This window comes from Lissotriton helveticus, chromosome 1_1, assembly GCF_964261635.1.
Source record: "Lissotriton helveticus chromosome 1_1, aLisHel1.1, whole genome shotgun sequence".
Lineage (NCBI taxonomy): Eukaryota > Metazoa > Chordata > Amphibia > Caudata > Salamandridae > Lissotriton > Lissotriton helveticus.
This window is the reverse complement of record NC_136057.1, coordinates 1,488,766,344-1,488,785,936: the sequence shown is the minus strand read 5'-3', so window position 1 is coordinate 1,488,785,936 and position 19,593 is coordinate 1,488,766,344. Positions and strand designations below refer to the sequence as shown.

Below are 19,593 nucleotides of genomic sequence, written 5' to 3'. Positions count from 1 at the left end.
ATCTGTTTTTATTGATGAACTTTAAACACATGTTCTATATTGCTTGAGCTGCCTAGATTTCAAGGCTGGAAAAATCAGTTACAAAAACTCTGGAGATCTTTAGCCATCCTGCTCATTCCCACTTGGTCTATTTCATCAGAAACTGATTGCCATTTCATCAGAACTGTTGCCTCAACATGTTGAAAGGGAGGCAGGCGAGACCATATCACTTTCAAATGCACCTTGAAGCTTTCTGTTAGCTATCATATACCGTACATGCGTACACATCTTTTTAAATCCCGACAGACTTCAGGACAATCACAAGGTCTTGGGCTGATTAGCAGTGACTCAAATGTCAATACCAAAGGTCCCACCAGGTGGCACAGGTAGGAATGTAATCTCTGCACGTCATGTCAGGTTAGACATTGAAGCGGGAGTCACTTTAGAATACCCAGGGTAGTAGCAGTTTTAGAACTTGCATGGTCTTTGCAGAAGATGTGTACCTTTCAGTGTCTTGAACATCTCTCTATGTAAGGACGTATTTTGGCAGGGTTGCACAGCATGGTTGGTATTAATAGGTTTCTGGGCGATGCATTGCAAGATGTAGTGGAAATTGAAAACATATCGAATTGAAGGCTGGAACTATTGACTAATGTATTGTTGAATGCTGTGTAGGTTCTAATGGTAGACCCTGATGTCCCCTAACTGTCATACTCGTTTCCTGCAGCGTGTTCTGGAGAAGCCGCGCCTCCGCCAGATTCCTTCAGAGGACATGGATGCCGACGAGGGACTGCACCCTGACGACAGGCGGCAGGAAGCAGCCAGTGAACGAGGAGAGCACTGCAGAGGCCGAGGAGACCCCCTGCGAGGCGGGAGGCAGGACAGCACGAGGGACGGCGGCAGTAGCTCGAAGGATCAGGAGAGGAACCAGCAGCGGCTCCTGCAGCAGCATGAGGAGCTCATTCACCAGCAGGTATGAGGGAGCAAAACTCAGGAGGCAATAACTCCTCTTCCTCGGATCCCAGGCTCAACGGTTTGTACCTTAGGCGGGTTCTGACAACTATGGTCGAGTAATCACAAGGATTTTACAGTACATTATTTAATATGCAATTAAACACCTTCATGCTAACTGTACTCTCACATTTACTGCCGGTTAAATTTAAAAAAAGTAATGAATTGCACGCGTTCTTCTGAGCTTTCTGTGCTAAACTTCATTTTTAATTATTTAAATCCCGCTGTAGCCAAAACAACCCCAAAAAAGTTTTTAAAATGTAGTACCTCTAATTTGTGTAATGCACCTACCTGTAATTTACAGGGCGAAAAAACTACAAAACCCTTACTATCAAGCGCGGAAAAAAGTAGCCTATTATTTTAGCTGTACTAGAGGTCCGTTTCCAATCGCATTAGAGCTATCGTTCCATGTAGCCGCTAGAGGGCAGCAAGTGAGCATGGTTCACTGGGAATCCTAACCAAGTGCTCCCTGGTGGCAGTATTCTGCTTGAAAACCGCGAATTCCGATTTTTAATACGATGATAATTAATGTGAAACGGGTATGTAACTTTATAAAGGACTTGGTAAATGGAATTGACACTGCACATTATATAGTTAGGCTCATACCTGGTCATTTCTTCCTGTTCTTCTTCCACTTAGGGAAGCAGTAAATCAGGATCGCTGTTGTCAGCCCAGTGGGTCTGGGACCGGACCAGGACAGTTTTTTCTAAATGAAATAAATAGATTTAGAGCAAACAAAATTGGCAATCATTTACGACGTCAGTGATTACCTTGAACATCTGGCACAACATTAGTCACTTCTGCTTTGTAAACAACAGGGACCACAGTGACATACGAGTGCTTGGTACTTCCATGCTATGCATCGTGGGCGCTATACAGCCTGAGAGTGTTAAACTTTTTTCTAGTAATGATTCCTCGGCCTCTGTTCGGCTTCCTCTGTATTACAGAGGGACGTCTTTATATCGGAAATATTCTTGTGTCCGAAGACTATGTATCTCACAGGGAAGTGGCAGTGCTTCCTCTACCAGCTGGGACGACGTGCTGCATACTGCACAGTGACCTATTTGTACCAGTTATGCTGACAGTGTCGGTGCTCTGTGTGTCGGTGCTCTGGGTTGTATTGTGTAGAGTATAGACTCCTGGTTATATCTGGCAGTGCTTCCGATGCGAGCAGTGTCGGTTGTAGGAGAGTAGGGTCTGCTTCCTATGGTCACCCCCACTTTTTGATGTGATTTTCTGGTTTTTCGACTTGTGTGGCTGTGTGCCTGCTAATCAGACCCACAGCCCAGCTGTTCTCTCTCTAAATTGATACCATGTACTTTAGGTACATTCCAGATTGTGTATTGGGTCACCTTGTGAGCCCCTGTATAGTGTACCATAGGTACCCAGGGCATAGGTGCATCCAAGGCCTACCAGGGGCTGCAGCATGTATTATGCCACCCCTGGCTGGCCATCCAAACTGACACCACAGGCTGATCACTCAGCTTGGGTAAGGTGGTGTAATCACCCCTTACTTAGATATAGTATACCTATATCTACCTTATATATAGACACATAGTAGCCTATAAGCCACTCCTATGGCAGGCCTTAACAATCCTGGATGTAGAGTGCTTGGTTTTATGTAAGATGGTGCCTTGCATGAGCTGAGCCCCTCTGCAGCTTTCGGAACCATCTCCTTATAGCTGTTCTATGATATAGCCATACCATATACTCTTAAGTGCATTATAATCCTCGCGGTTAATGCTAACTTTGGTTTGGCTTTATCAAAACATGTTGTGTAAGGTGTCAAACACTTTGGAATACTACCCCCTGCCAATTCTGGCGGTGGGGGTAGCATTCCACCCTTCTGGAGGGAAAAGACATGTATGTTACTGCTTTACCCGGTTAAAGTTAAACAGAGCCCCAGCATCACAAAATGGATGCCGCTGCCACAGACACAAGTCTGACCTCCTGCTGCTCGACGAAACTCGCAGGGGAGGCCTGGACAATAGGTTTCCTGTCCAGGGAGGTGCCAGCACCTCCCCAGACAGGCAGATGTGTATTGGGACAGGGAGGGCTGTATCAGCAGATGGTTTTTGAGACACTGCCTGGGGCACACAAGGTGCTCCATGCATAGCCCGGTTCAAACCAGTTGCTGGGGCACTCCAGCCCCAGCTCTGGCGCGAAACTGGACAAAGGGAAAGGGGTGTAACCACGCCCTTCTCAGGTCCACCCATAGGAATGACCTAGGCAGGTAATCCAGCCCCTTAGCTTAGTATAAGTATAGGAGCTGTGTCCCAGGACTTTAGATTATCCTGGAAAGAAACTTTGATACAGAACTCTTGGACCTTCGAAATTCTATTCTGACTAGAAGACGGAAGACATCTCCCTTGTGGTCAAGGAGTGACCACCCTGTGCAAACAGGCACCATTAGTAACTTGTCGGTCTGCTTTGTCGACGCTCCCACCGGAACCCGAAGACTATACAACACAGGAACTGGACTCTCAGACTTCTCTAACTCCAACCCACATCCACAGCAAAGCTGAGACCCGTGGCGGACACGAGAGACGTGGGACCAGACATCCTGTATTTTGCTAACAGCTCGACTACCGAGGTGCCCTCGCAGTTGTGCATTGGGGTACGAGAAGCCCCAGACCCGATTGCCATTTGCACCGAAGCTCAGCCCTCCACACTCCACGAGTGCCGCGTGGGGCCCGCGCTTGCATTTCAGCTCGACGTGTCTTCCCGGTTCCTTGCCCGTTGGCTTGTGAGCCCCCTGAAGACTTTCTTGTTGTACTAAACTGCTTTCCATGTTGCTCCAGGCTTGCTCTAGCTTCCCTTCAAAGAAGAAGCGCCAAAGACCTTGCTGGTCTGCAACAGAGCCAATCTTGACATCCTGCGTGGGTTGTGGTTGCCTAGGCTTGTTGGGTCCAATCCGAATACCGACACCGCAGTCAACCAGATACTTCGTGGGACAGCTCAAATCCAGCGCTTGGTCATCGCCGATGCCTCCTGGACCTCGTGGCTGAAGAGACAAGCTCACCTTCTTCACCTTCAAGCACGCGACATCGCCTGGTTCCTTCCTGGTCACTGGCTAGTGAACCAGACTCTGTCCCCTCTGCTTTCAGGTTCTTCACATCGTCGATCCACCCGGACACTTTTCCCCTGGTCGCCTGTAGCACTTCTATGCAGCTCTCCAAAGAAAACAACAACTAGACCCGACACCAAAAGGCACCTATGCATCCGGCTTCCCTGGGTGAGGTAACACGAATACTCCGGTGCTCCCGTAGGTCTTGACTCTCGAAGTGTCCTAGTCTAAAGGGGTTTCATCGTAGTCCATCCGGAAGTGTCCTTAAACAGTAACTTTGTAACTTCTTCGTTTCCCATTATAAGTCAATGGTAACTCGCGACTGTGTTTAGACACTGCACGCGTCTCCCGTGGGCCTCCTACTTCCTAACCTTTGGTTGTTTAGTGTAGTCTCAGCGATTCTACAGGCCCTAGGCCTGCTTTCTAACTCTCACGTGGTTCTTATACCACTTCTTTAGTATATAGTTTGTGAGGCCCCTAGGGCATAACTGTATCGCTCCGATGCCAGCAGTTTTGGTGGTTTGTATAGTGTCCAGACTCCTGGCTATCTCTGTCAGTACTTCAGGTGCCAGCAGTGTCAGCGGTTTGTATAGTGTCCTGACTCCTGGTTATATCCGGCAGTGGTTCCGATGCCAGCAGTGTCAGTGGTTTGTATAGTGTTCAGACTCCTGGTAATATCTGGCAGTGCTTCCGATGCGAGCAGTGTCGGTGGATTGTATAGTGTCCGGACTCATGGTTATATCTGGCAGTGCTTCCGATGCCAGCAGTGTGAGTGGTTTGTATTGTGTTCAGACTCCTGGTTATATCTGGCAGTGCTTCCGATGCTAGTAGTGTCGGTGGATTGTATAGTGTCCGGACTCCTAGTTATATCTGGCAGTGCTTCCGATGTCAGCAGTGTCAGTAGTTTGTATTGTGTTCAGACTCCTGGTTATATCTGGCAGTGCTTCCGATGCTAGCGGTGTCGGTGGATTGTATAGTGTCCAGACTCCTGGTTATATCTGTCTCTGCCTGCCGATGCCAGCACTGTTGGTGGTTTGTATAGTGTACAGACTCCTGGTTATGTCTGTCACTGCTTCAAGATGCTAGGAGTGTCAGTGGTTTGTATAGTGTTCAGACTTCTGGTTATATCTGACAGTGCCTCCTGATGCCAGTAGTGTCAGTGGTTTGTATAGTGTACAGACTCCTGATTATATCTGTCACTACCTCCCGATGCCAGCAGTGTCAGTGGTTTATATGGTGTATAGGCTCCTGGTTATAACTGGCAGAGCTTCTGATGCCAACCATGTCAGAGGTTTGTGTAGTGTCCAAACTCCTGGTTATATCTGGCAGTGCTTCCGATACTAGCAGTGTTTGTAGTTTGTATAGTGTCGGACTCCTGATTATATGTGTCACTGCCTCCCGATGCCAGCAGTGTCGGTGATTTTTATAGTGTACAGACTCCTGATTATATCTGTCACTGCCTCCAGATGCAGCAGTGTCAGTGGTTTGCATAGTGTCCAGACTCCTGGTTTAATCTGGCAGTGCTGCTGATTCCAGTAGTGTCGGCGGTTTGTATAGTGTCCTGACTCCTGGTTATATCCGGCAGTGGTTCCGATGCCAGCAGTGTCAGTGGTTTGTATAGTGTTCAGACTCCTGGTAATATCTGGCAGTGCTTCCGATGCGAGCAGTGTCGGTGGATTGTATAGTGTCCGGACTCATGGTTATATCTGGCAGTGCTTCCGATGCCAGCAGTGTGAGTGGTTTGTATTGTGTTCAGACTCCTGGTTATATCTGACAGTGCTTCCGATGCTAGTAGTGTCGGTGGATTGTATAGTGTCCGGACTCCTGGTTATATCTGGCAGTGCTTCCGATGTCAGCAGTGTCAGTAGTTTGTATTGTGTTCAGACTCCTGGTTATATCTGGCAGTGCTTCCAATGCTAGCGGTGTCGGTGGATTGTATAGTGTCCAGACTCCTGGTTATATCTGTCTCTGCCTGCCGATGCCAGCACTGTTGGTGGTTTGTATAGTGTACAGACTCCTGGTTATGTCTGTCACTGCTTCAAGATGCTAGGAGTGTCAGTGGTTTGTATAGTGTTCAGACTTCTGGTTATATCTGACAGTGCCTCCTGATGCCAGTAGTGTCAGTAGTTTGTATAGTGTACAGACTCCTGATTATATCTGTCACTACCTCCCGATGCCAGCAGTGTCAGTGGTTTATATGGTGTATAGGCTCCTGGTTATAACTGGCAGAGCTTCTGATGCCAACCATGTCAGAGGTTTGTGTAGTGTCCAAACTCCTGGTTATATCTGGCAGTGCTTCCGATGCTAGCAGTGTTTGTAGTTTGTATAGTGTCAGACTCCTGATTATATGTGTCACTGCCTCCCGATGCCAGCAGTGTCGGTGATTTTTATAGTGTACAGACTCCTGATTATATCTGTCACTGCCTCCAGATGCAGCAGTGTCAGTGGTTTGCATAGTGTCCAGACTCCTGGTTTAATCTGGCAGTGCTGCTGATTCCAGTAGTGTCGGCGGTTTGTATAGTGTCCAACCTCTGGTTATATCTGGCAGTGCTTCCGATGCTAGCAGTGTTGGTAGTTGGTATAGTGTACAGACTCCCGATTATATCTGTCACTGCCTCCAGATGCCAGCAGTGTTGGTGGTTTGTATAGTGTACAGACTCCTGATTGTATCTGTCACTGCCTCCCGTTGCCAGCAGTGTCGGTGGTTTGTATAGTGTCCAGACTCCTGGTTACATCTTGCAGTGCTTCTGATGCTAACAGTGTCGGTGGTTTGTATAGTGTCTAGACTCCTGGTTATATCTGGCAGTGCTTCTGATGCTAACAGTGTCGGTGGTTTGTATAGTGAATAAGCTTCTGGTTATAACTGGCAGTGCTTCAGATGCCAGCAGTGTCGGTGGTTTGTATAGTGTCTAGACTCCTGGTTATATCTGGCAGTGCTTCTGATGCTAATCGTATTGGTGCTTTGTATAGTGTATAGACTCCTGGTTAACTCTGGCAGTGCTTCTGATGCCAGCAGTGTCGGTGGTTTGTATAGTGTCCTGACTCCTGGTTATATCTGGCAGTGCTTCTGATGCTAACAGTGTAGGTGGTTTGTATAGCGTATAGACACCTGGTTAACTCTGGCAGTGCTTCTGATGCTAGCAGTGTCGGTGGTTTGTATAGTGTCCTGACTACTGGTTATATCTGGCAGTGCTTCTGATGCTAGCAGTGTCGGTGGTTTGTATAGTGTCCTGACTCCTGGTTATATCTGGTTGTGCTTCCGATGCGAGCAGTGTCGGTGGATTGTATAGTGTATAGACTCCTGGTTAACTCTGGCAGTGCTTCCGGTGCCAGCAGTGTCGATGGTTTGTATAGTGTCCTGACTCCTGGTTATATCTGGCAGTGCTTCAGATGCGAGCAGTGTCGGTGGATTGTATAGTGTATAGACTCCTGGTTAACTCTGGCAGTGCTTCCAATGCCAGCAGTGTCGGTGGTTTGTATTGTGTATAGACTCCTGGTTATATCTGTCACTGCCTCCAGATGCCAGCAGTGTTGGTGGTTTGTATAGTGTACAGACTCCTGATTATATCTGTCACTGCCCCCCGTTGCCAGCAGTGTCGGTGGTTTGTATAGTGTCCAGACTCCTGGTTACATCTTGCAGTGCTTCTGATGCTAACAGTGTCGGTGGATTGTATAGTGTCTAGACTCCTGGTTATATCTGGCAGTGCTTCTGATGCTAACAGTGTCGGTGGTTTGTATAGTGTATAAGCTTCTGGTTATAACTGGCAGTGCTTCAGATGCCAGCAGTGTCGGTGGTTTGTATAGTGTCTAGACTCCTGGTTATATCTGGCAGTGCTTCTGATGCCAGCAGTGTCGGTGGTTTGTATAGTGTCCTGACTCCTGGTTATATCTGGCAGTGCTTCTGATGCTAACAGTGTAGGTGGTTTGTATAGCGTATAGACACCTGGTTAACTCTGGCAGTGCTTCTGATGCTAGCAGTGTCGGTGGTTTGTATAGTGTCTAGACTCCTGGTTATATCTGGCAGTGCTTCTGATGCTAATCGTATTGGTGCTTTGTATAGTGTATAGACTCCTGGTTAACTCTGGCAGTGCTTCTGATGCCACCAGTGTCGGTGGTTTGTATAGTGTCCAGTCTCCTGGTTATATCTGTCAGTGCTCCCTGACCCAGCAGTATTGATGCTGAGGATATTGCGCTGTTACCTGTTTATAGGTATTTATATTCTTTTGTGCTTGCAGTGCTCTGGGCACTGCACTGTGACATGTTTACACCTGGGCATGCTTCCTGTGCCAGCAGTGGTGTCGCTCCGTATACTGCACAGTGACCTGTTTGTATCTGGCAATGCGTACAGTGCAGGCAGTATCAGTACTAACTGTGCTTGGCGGTAGGGGTCATCTAACTGCACAGTGAGATTACAAATAGTCTGCATGTTTTTGGTAGGTGGGTACTCGGAAGACTATACATTGTGGCACTCTTACTTGGTATTGCTGTCCCGGCAGTGGTTGTCTGCCGAGCAGTACACATTCTGTAAGTTGTTTGAAGCTGTGCAGCACACACTGGCCTCAGAAAGGGACAGTGCAGTTGTAACGCTGCCAAAGACATGTTTGTGTGTGCCACATAATGTGAGTGTCGGGAATCGCTGCAGCACGTGTATGTTCAATGATGTAGCGCATAATCCTCATGTGTATCTGTCTTGAAATGTGCAGCACTTCACCCCTATACTTTCTCTTGTTGATTGCAACTGGCCGGAAGGCGACACACCTTGCAATACCCAACTAAATCAGTAAAGCTGTGCAGCAGTGGTGCGGCATGGATTTTGTAGCATGGATGTTGTCTGTGGTGGGAAACTGTGCAGCACAGCCATTCACAACAATTGTGTACTATGCACTGCAAATTCTATGGGATCAGTCCCTCAAAAAAGGAAAGTCAGTGATCAGGACTGTGCAGCAGAGAGACGGTGAGCAGTGTGCACTGTACAGCACAGACTCAGGAACGTGACAGTATCAGTCAGGCTTAGTGATCTGAGATATCAAACCTACAGCATTGCTGATGGCGCTCAGTGACTGGAGCTGTGCAGCACAGCCACCCTCAGTTATCATTAGGGTTACCAACTGGCATGGGTGCAAATTCAGGACGGTCAGTGTAAATATTCAGGACAAAGGGTCAAAATTCAGGTAAAAAATTCAGGACAAAAATTTGGGACAAAACATAAGTTTTACAGACATATCAGAGGAGGTGGCACAATAATATTTAAGTAAGTAAATAGACAACCAAAATAAATACAAGTCAAAATGAGTTTATATAAGGTTGAGCCAATCGCGCACTTCACAGTTTTTCAGTATGCACGCAACTTTGCAAAGCGACATCAGGCCCTTTCTGCAATCTAGAGTTATGCTAATTATAATAAACATTAATAAATAGTCTTTTTTATTTGTATGCTGAAATCTGTCTTTTAAATGTACAGTGAAAACGGTGTTAGTTCTCCAGCATGGCGCCAAGACAAAAGCAGAATGCTTTGCCCTAGTCCCATGCAGGAGAAGGCACCGCACATACTGTCACTACAGTTGAGCCCATTGTCATTCTATAGTGCTAATCAGCTGCAGTCTCAGAATGACAACGGGCAACTCCACAGTCTGCACAAGGCCTGGGAGGGGCCGCTGCAGGCAGCCTCTTCAGTTTAAAAGATAACTGCGAGAGGCCCCGAGTGAAATCTTTTTAACTCAAGGGGCCTCTCGCATGGGAAACAGCATTCCTTGCTGAGATTTCCCTTTTCGATTTTAGTATGATGTCTGTAAGGCGTCCGTAATTTGGGATCTCCAAATAACGGACGCCTTGTGGACATCATACTAAAATGACTGACGGTCCGTGAAATTTACGGACGGTTGGTCACCCTAGTTCATGGCTGTGCTGCACAGATGCTACGAGCGTGGGACTGCGGAGCACAGGCACAGTAAGTCCTCGTGAGGTGTTTAGCACAAGCAGGCTCAGTGATATGAAAGTGCAGCGCAGACATCACGCGCCTGCCTGGCGTGCTTCACACTTCGAGCTACAGCGCACATGGATGCGGTTTGTAGTGATTGCCCTGTTATTCTGTGTCACCAGCAGGCCTACATCTGGGAACAGCATCAACGAATGCAGCAGCAACTTAAGCGGCACAGTCCCCTCGACACGCTGGGGGTCCCCAGCCTCCATGGGGGGCACCGGCCACTCTCCAGGGCCAAATCCTCACCTGCCTCTGCGAATACCTCGCTTCCTGTCCAGGAGCCTCCCAGCAAAACCATGACCCTGCCTGCTCCGGAACCATCTGCAAAGCCCTCCTTCACCACAGGTAGGCATGCATGAGATGAATGCTCGCCCAAGGTGCCAGTGGCTGACCAAAATGACAGTGGGGGTATTGGATCTGTGTGTAGCGGCATCTTTGTGAGTCTGAAGCTGCGTTACCTCTGGGTGCAGTAGTGGTCTGTTTTCGCTGAGGCCTGTGGGTGCTATTTCACAGTCAATAAAGGTTGAGCGTAGTTGTGAACTAGGGGGCAGCCAAGTTGTATTTCATACATATATTTCTTTGCTTCAAAATGAAAAAGAGCACCCATTTCACTTTAGCAGCATCTTTTAGGAAGTATAAACACAATATGCCTATTCTAGTTTTATTCCAACTGAAAGTAATTCCTAGATTAAGGAGTTTACGCCCCTTCCTGGTAGTCCCTAGTAATGATTGCCTACCCAGTAAATACTGACACAATGTTTCGGACTCTGAATCGGAGTCAACGCACTAGAAGCATCTCTTTTACCTCCGTTCGAGGTGTACACAATGCAGATGCCAGGCAGATTACCTGCAGTTTGTCAAAGGTTTTCCCAATGGGCACAGGTTTAGGTACTGCGTTATAATCCTCATTTGGAGGCAAACAGGAGTCTGCACCCTAATCAGGATTATTGCTGGTCCTGAAATTAGGGTCTAAGTGATAAATAGAAAATGACTGATGAAAAGGATAGATAGTGAATTGCTACACAAAGGTGAAGAAGAAACATTTGAAATGATTTGGCATAGCTGACGAACAATTCACCAACAATGCCAACGTTTGTTGAAGTGACATCACACTGTCTTTGATCTCATTGACATCATATTGAGTAACGTCATATGACCCTTGACCCTGAATCTCAAACATTGGTATCAAATAACCTAGTTCTTGATGACATCACATTAGTTGAAGTCACTGATGCTTAGTGTATTATGTAAAGACAAAATGTATTAATAAATCAAAGGAGGGTTTCCAAAGGCACATTTAAGGAAAAAACAACAGTGATCATGCCAAGCAGTACTAATCCATGTGGACCGGGGAATGAATATGAACTATGTTATTGGCTTGATTAACTCCATATCAATGTTATTAATTGTGTTGTGTAAGACTAACTAAAACACTTGCGTAGCATAGAGGTGACTGGTTTGCCAAAACACATCATGAAGTGTAGTAGACAGCTTTATCTATCTTGCCACCCTCATGTATTGAAAAATAAGAATATCATATATACACTCCAAACTGCATCGCAGGCAACCTCGGAGAAAACGACACTTGGGTATGCTTTAAGTTGCTGGTGATATGAATTATTTATAAATGAAATTACTTTGTGCAACGTGGAAAGGCCCATAGGAATGAATGGGGAGTCATTCCTTATTTGCGATTAGCAATTTGCTAATCGCAAATAAGGATGCGATTTCAAGGGTGCCAGGGGTGTCCAAAGGACACCCTGTAGCACCCCTGAAATGAAAATGTAGACTGATGTTGCGCACACACATGTTGAAAGGACATATGTGTGTGTGTAACATACAACTTAGAAAAATGCACTAAAGTGCATTTTTCTAAGTTTTCGCTATTTACCACGAAGTCAGACTTCGCGGTAAATAGCGACCAAAAATTGCGATTTCGCAATTCTAAATTGGTTCATGAATTGCATTTAAGGAATCTCAAATAGAGATTCCTTAAATGCAATTCCTCGCAATTTAGCGATTTCGCAATTTGCGATTTTTGCATTTGGGATGATGAATCTCAAATGCAAAAATTGCGCTCGCAAACTGGCCCTTTGCGTGCCGTTTTGTGCTTGATGAATCTGGCTGTATATTTATACAGTGTGCTAAAGTGTAGCGCATTAATTACTAAATTGACGCTCATAGTCAAGCTCTACAAAAATATAGAGAAGTTTAGAACAAAAATGGTAACCTGAAAACATTATTTTGTGGTACTGTGGTAGTATTGTGCTACTTCCTCTTTATAAAAAGAAATATAAAGAAACTTATAAATATTTTGTGCTACCTATTATCACTTTGGTAAAGTGTTAATAAGTAGGGCAAAAATACCGAACCAAATACCTGCATTAGAAGGCGTAATGCTGAACACTCCAAAGTGAACCTAAAAACAACATACCTGCCTTTAACTTTTGTGAAGGCAGTCAGCCAATCAGCTAATGATTTCTGATCACTATATATCGTTGTAGTACAGCAAAATACACCCATATTTGAAAAAAGTACTGACCAAACAGATCTCACGCCCGTTATTGCTAAAATTGATCCGCACTGCTGCTGCCACAGGGGGGGGCAAGATTTTCAGCTTTCCAAGCGGCTGCCTACCGCCAGCGTCATCACCAGCGCCAGGCAGCACGGGACGCCCGTTATTGGTCAAACTGATCCGCACTACTGTGGCCACAGGGGGACCACAATTACCAGCTTTCCAAACCCGCTGCCTGCCGGCCAGTGTCATCACCAGCCCCAGGAGGCGCTTTAAATTTCACCGCGGGATGCGCCCGGGCAAAGCCTGGGCCAAGGGCAGGCCCATCTGCACCCAGAAGAGACCAGGCTGGGCCTACCCTCTTGGCCTCGTTTTTCGGACCTCCGTTCAGCAGGATCCTTTACCTCCTGCTTTTCATTTCACTTCAAGTTCCTCTCCTAGTGAAAGTTGCAGATGATCAGGTAGGGAGCGAACTCTTTTTACACTACTATCCCTTAATATTCCTTATCCATGTACTAATTATTTGGTTGGAGTACTAGTATCTTACCTGCTAAGGAGTTGGTTAAGCCAGCCTGGAAATTTGTACCCCCTTAGTGGATTGAACTGCCTCACTGTTCCCAACCTGTAAATCTTATTCTCACGTGTTTCAGGTGCGGTATCGACCCAGGCACCATTACCCTTATTTCTAAAAGAGCAAGTATGCCAGCAATGGGTAGGCGCAGGGTGGTTGCGAGACCTACAAGCAAAGAGCCTTCACACATTGACAGCACTATGGATGCTTTCTTTCACTGCGCAACTGGGGTCCTGGACAAGGAGATTGAACTGGTTATCAGACGCTTATCTCGGTCCCCTGTTCACTGTCCTGCTCTGATCTCCCCGACCACCCCACAGGTTGACACCCAATCTCGGTCTCAGTCCTTTTTCTCAGACCGGGTTGATTTGTCGCCCTCTCAGGTGAGTGGCACTGTTCCTCTCTCCCCGATAGTCATTACCCGGCGCAGCGCACTCTTGCCAGTTCTAGTTTCAGCCTCAGGGTCTGGACCAGGGAAGCTTCCTGGTAATGGCCTGAGTGCAGGAGGCACAAAGAGGAAGCGCCCATCATTGGGGGGACCATGTAAATGTAGTACGTAAACTGGACCCCAGTCAACTCCAGCCGCATACCCAGTAACGCCCATTTTGGATGCAATTATGCTAGATACGCTTCAAGCAGTCTTATTGTCAGCTCTGGACACCAAATTGGACCCCATTCTACACCGTCTCGCCATACTGGAAAAGAACCTCAGTGAACTAGCAGTCTCCGTGCAAAGGGACCATGCTTCTTTTACTGCAAACCTTCCCCCTGAAAGTCTTCTATCTTCATCTGCCATTCCTAGCTCCAGCGGCAGTGGTATGGGGGCAGGAGACGCATTGGCGACTATGGCAGCACAACAGTCAAACCTTGTGGCAGCAGTTACGACAGTACCAATCATGACCAGGCCTGCGCCACTTGATTGCCCAATTACCAGTAGGAGGGTTAACATCCCGAACTCTGTCTCCTCCCAACCTTGCCAACCTCAGAGTGTCAATGTTGGCGGATTGCATTGTTACGCTGACAGGCGAGATGCCCTGATGTTGTGCCCCCTTCCCGCAGTGTGGGCTCTGTTCACCTCCCTCCTGAGTCCACCCCGCTTGTCGAGGTGCTAGCTAATGTACCGCATTTGAACCCGGCAGCAAGGAAGAATGTTATCAGCTAAAGAACAAGGTGGTGCATTGGCTCAACTTTAACATTGCCCTTGGTCCTAGAGTGGAAAATCAAATTCTTATGGTGCGCCTGACACAGTGGGTTGGTGTCACTAACAAACCTTGGCAGGGGGATTTTATTATTGTTTATTTTAACAATTCATCTATTGTAAATCACATTTTAAGCTCAGTAGTGCAGTTTAATTATAAGGGTTGGAATTCTGCATTTGTGGCACTCCCGTTGGGTTTCTTTTATTGACCCAGTACTTCCTATTCGGGACCCCAACATGAGTGGCTTTTTGAGGAGGGTTTTGGGGGCCACGTGGAGGGGATTACAGGGGTTAGCACTGTAAATAGGGTAGCCCTATTGAGTACATTGGAAGATTGTGATTGATGCTGTGCAGGTCCCTCGCACCCTGTGACCCTTGTTCCACAGGGAAAGATCCCACTCCCGGAACAGGCATTGAGTAAGACTGGAGGTGTAAGTTCCCTTCCTGGAACATCGCAGGGCTGGCATGTAAGATCGACAACCCTGGGTGGTTGGCCCTTGTGAAAAGCTTTGAGGTGATATGTCTCCAGGAAACTGGGTCGTTGAGAACAATTATCACCTGGATGGCTATAAAACCCTCTTTTCCCAGCTATCCCGTCCTTGTCAGGGAGAGCAAAAGGGGGGCTTATTACAAGTGTCTTGTTAGCCATCCTTGACATTTCAGCATCCGTACTTCATGCCTCGCCCAATCTACAAGTGTTGTTGCTGTCTAGTGGCAAGTGTAGACTCCTTTTGGTAAATTTTTACAATGCGGGAGCAACACACAAGAGTGAGGGTAATATAACGCAGCTGGGGTCAGTATTGCAGGGTTGCATCCTGAATGATCAGAATTGTCATTATATCTTCTTAACGGGATTTTAACATCCACATGTGTGGGTATATTAGACTAGGAGGAGTGGAAGCCATGGGTTGCACACGATAATCAGGCCTGCACATGGAACATACCCCTCAGGGCATTGAGCTTAACTCACTCCTGCTAGAATTTAACTTAACATCAGTCATGAATGAGTTGCCCCCGGGGGAAAACAGACATTTATCCCACTTTTATCGGTAGAGGGTGTGAGACTTTTATAGACTTTAACTTTGTATCTACCCCCTTCTTTTCCTTGGTCTCGTGCACATGGACGCTTCAAGGTAGGCAGGGGAGGAGTCCCTCTCAAAGTGGTTGAGGCAAGGAGCAGCTTAAAATGGGGGTGTATAGGACTCAAGTCATTTCACAAGTCCCTTGAAATGCAGTGTCGTAGGGAGTTTGCCACCTGTCTCGACGGTCAGGACAGTGCCTCGGACATCTTGGGCACTTTTGGTACTATGTCCACTGTCATACAGAGGCTACTGTGTGCCCTGGACGGGGCAGGGAGCCAGCAGGCCCACGATGCTTTGATTCTGCGTGTTCCCAGGCCTCTAGGAAGTTGAGTCCGGCTCTGACCGATAAGCCCCGAGACACGGTGGCGGTCAAAGGTCTTCGCAGAACATATAAGGCTGTGCTAGCAACTCGCAAGTCCACCTTCAAGGAGGAGGCCTGGTCTGACCTAGTGGAGGCAGGTACATTGCGAAACAGCTCTTAGTTTTGGGTTATTATCAATAATAGCCCATTTCTTTCAGAAGAGAATGCTCATTTACTGGACGCCCATATATCAGAGGATGGCCGGATTCGTCATTTCGAGGGCATCTTTCAGCCGGAATCTTCGCCTAATGAGGAGAAGGATAGGGTGGAGGGAAAGGCGGATCTTTTCTTTTCTGAACCAGAGTTGAGAGTGGGCATTCTAGGCTTGACCAATAGAAAGGCCCTGGGGTCAGATGGGATTACGCCTGACCTCTACATTGCCCATGTACATACTTAGACACCTATTCTTTCTGCCGTTATTAACACCTCGGGCCGGGTTGGCCGCCCTGATTCCTGGACTTTATCGACTATAGTCCCAATATTTAAAAAGGGTGACCGGGACAGTGCTTCATGTTATATAGGGCCATTTCCCTCCTGGACTCTGTGGTGAAGGTAATGGTCCGGCTGATTCTTGATAGAGTGGTATCCTGGGTGGATGAAAGCAATTTTTTATCTGAGATCCAGTACAGCTTTCGCCCCGGTCGATCAACTGTGGAGCAGTGTCTAAATCTGTATCTTGTCCTGAATAAGTATACAGTGGGTTTTGCCTGCCCTATATACCTAGCCTTTATGGACCTGTCCTCAGCCTTTGACTGTGTGAAAATGTCTAAGCTATAGCAGTTGATGTCATCCATCGGCATCAATTATAATATAATTTTGTTTTTGAGGGATCTCACCCTTCCTTTTTAATTTATACATTAATTCTTGAGAGAAGGCCCTTCTAGCAACTAAAGCAGACACCTCCCAGGTAGGCAAGCGCAGTCTCCCGGTCCTCTTTTATGCAGACGATGCAGTCCTCCTGACGAGGACTGCAAGGGGCTTATAACTTCTTCTTAACTCTTTTGCCTCTTTCATGGAAGAACTGGACCTGTTGCTGAATCATTCTAAATCATACATCATGTAAGTGGGCCCTGGCAAAGGCAAAGCGGCCCAGTTTTAAATGATGCACGCCAATACCTAAAGTAAATGTTTTCTCCTATTTGGGAATAGTGTTTGATGACTCCTTGAGTTGGCGCCCCTTGCTTAACTACAAGAAAGCGGACCTAGTGAAAGCCTCTGCAGCCGTTTTTAAAGTTGCCAGTAGAGCGGGAGGAAAACCAATAGGGGCCCTCCTGAAGATTTATCAAGCAGAATGTATCTCAAAAGTTAGTTACGGGAGTGAGATATGGGGTCATATATCGAGCTTGGGGCTGTGCAGAGCACTGAGAACTCATTCTTGTGAAGAGTTCTCTCTGTCCTGCAAGGTACGCTATCATATGTTGTCCACAAAGAATTGGGGATGTCTTTTTCTGCTGATGATTTGGCCCTCCGCCCTTTGGCCCTGTGGCTTAAGATTTGGTCTAAGCAAGAGACAACACTTAGTAAAGATGTGATACAGGATTGTCTTTCCCTTGATCATGCCTCACGTATTCGCTGGCTCCAGTACATAAGAGTTGGCCTCGCCAGTCTAGGAAGAGCAGATCTTTACATGAACACTGAGGGAATTAAAAAAAGGGACCTTGTTTGGGCCAAGGTGGTTTATTTAAGAGCACGTCATTGTGATAGAGAGTGTAGCGAGCTGTGTAAACCTAGTGTGCAAAAGTATGCCGTACTAAAAACTGTGCCTACTACTGAGCCTTGCCTTCTAGGGCTTAAAAGTATTCATAACCGTTTCTTATTGACAAGGTTTTGACTCAACCTCTTTCACTACTTATTAGCACACCCCCTAGGTTCCCATAGAGGCCAGTGCCTTATGCCCTGTGGCTGCGACAGAGTCTCCTCAGGACATGTTTCACTTTTTAAAGTTTTATACTTTTATGTTGTACCCAGAAAGTTTTTTATTATTCCCATTTAAAAAAAAATGAGTTTTAGGAGGGTGAGACCAGCTTTGATCTTTTTACAACTTTTCACTATCTATACCGTTTTGTACACTCTTAATTTTTTACAGGTCGCCATCAGACTTAGGACAAGCTGTAATTCATATTTTTATGGTAAATCATGCACTTTTTTTCTGTGTTTTGATTAGCCATTTTTTTTCACCTTTTTGTTGATTTGTAACTTGAATGATGGTATATTGTAGGTTGTTTGACTTTTATGGTTTTATCTTTAAAGCCGAATAAAGTTTGTTGATGATGATGATCTCACTAAGTTTAAATAAATTACAACTTATTAAATGGTCACACTAATTACCTGCACTACCCAAAATAAGCATCTGCGCACCATAATATCGAATCCTGCCAAGTTTTACCAAACTACGAACGACAGATTTTCAATACACAAAGTAGAACAATGTATGTAAAATAGTTTGAATTTATGCAAGTTTTGGGACCCCCATAACAGTTGCATATTACAATATATGTTTTGTAGCTAAAACACTGGCATCTTTTGACACTTTTACGCTACATTTTCTTTAATTAAAACACACACCACTTTACGCCACTCCACTGTGTAACTGTTCACTTTACGCCACTCATCTGTTCGTTGTTTACTGTATGCTACTCCAGTTTACGACACTACAGTGTATGCCACTACATCCTACGCTAATCCACTGTACCGCGCCACTCTACTCCACCTAACGGCTCTGTACGCCATTGCAATGTACACTACTATATTCTGTGCTATAATACTGTTCCCTACTGTATTCTATTACACTTTCATGTATGCCTGTTTACTGGACTTATCTAAACTGTACTGTGCGCAACTCTATGCTATTCTACTGTACCCAACTCCAATTTACGCTATTCAACTTGATGCTAATCCACTAAGGCCCACATGATAGTAATCATGGATTGCATGCATGCTATTCCAGTGTCTGCTACTACACTATGTGCCACCCATTATACTCCAATGCACTACACACCACTGGACTGTACCACAATCGACTGTATGCTATTTCACTTTACAAGGCTACATTTCGCACGACTCCACTAAACCACACTTCGTTTTTTGGCCAGCAGGGGGAGTAAAGCTTTATTCAAACAGTATTGTTAGATTTCGAGTTAGTGAAGCCTTTACCTGCTAAAGTCCAAACTTGTGGATTGAGCCTGTCTGTCTCCTAGGAGATTCTGAACAGGAGCAAGCAGCTGCCCAAACCCCACCCCCAGGCCAGCAGACCATTGGCTATTCAGCTACCAGGCAAGTCTGAGCCCTCCTCTCACACCTGCCCAGGCCCCTGAAGGCCTTGCTGGGTGCACCCCAAATCATTCGCCTCCATCTTGTGAGTTGCAGCCCACATGTGCCCCAGATTGCTTTGAGCAGAGTCCAGGAAGTGGTAAGGAGACAGACTGGTGCTGTCTCTTCCCAAGACAAAAAGTTGTTTAAAAAACGTTTTTCACTTTCTGTGTTTACTGTCTATGCCTGTGGTTGTTACAGTTAAAAATTGTAGTTTTATCCTGCCTGTAATTGCATATTTTATCACCTGTGTTGTGTTTTAAATGTGTGGTTTTCCCTGCCCATGATTGCCTTCATTTAGTGTGTTGAATTGTGGGATTTGCAGTCCAACCTCTGTAGTTTGTCCCTCTAATTCCTTGGTGACAAATCTGTTTTCCCTCCAAATTTCTCCTTTGCTCTGTGCTTAGGCCTGTGTGCTCAAACAGTGCACCCCCCGCCACCATTTTGTGTTCACAAGCCAGTGAGGCCAGCCCCCCTGCCCCCCCCCTAGCTACAGGGATTTTCTACATCAGAGGGTGCT

The 19,593-nt window shown here is 46.4% G+C and overlaps 1 protein-coding gene across 3 annotated transcripts in view; it reads left to right on the top strand.

Moving 5' to 3' along the window:
* The window catches only part of HDAC7 (histone deacetylase 7), a 706,897-nt gene that overhangs the window by 491,810 nt on the left and 195,494 nt on the right, over positions 1-19,593 (top strand). For 2 of the 3 annotated variants that reach the window (XM_078686538.1, XM_078686525.1), the window contains 2 exons: positions 707-952; positions 10,157-10,382. In XM_078686538.1, coding sequence (XP_078542664.1) covers positions 707-952; positions 10,157-10,382 — 472 coding nt within the window. The remainder of the gene's footprint in view (positions 1-706; positions 953-10,156; positions 10,383-19,593) is intronic. The other variant, XM_078686533.1, reaches the window with a different exon arrangement.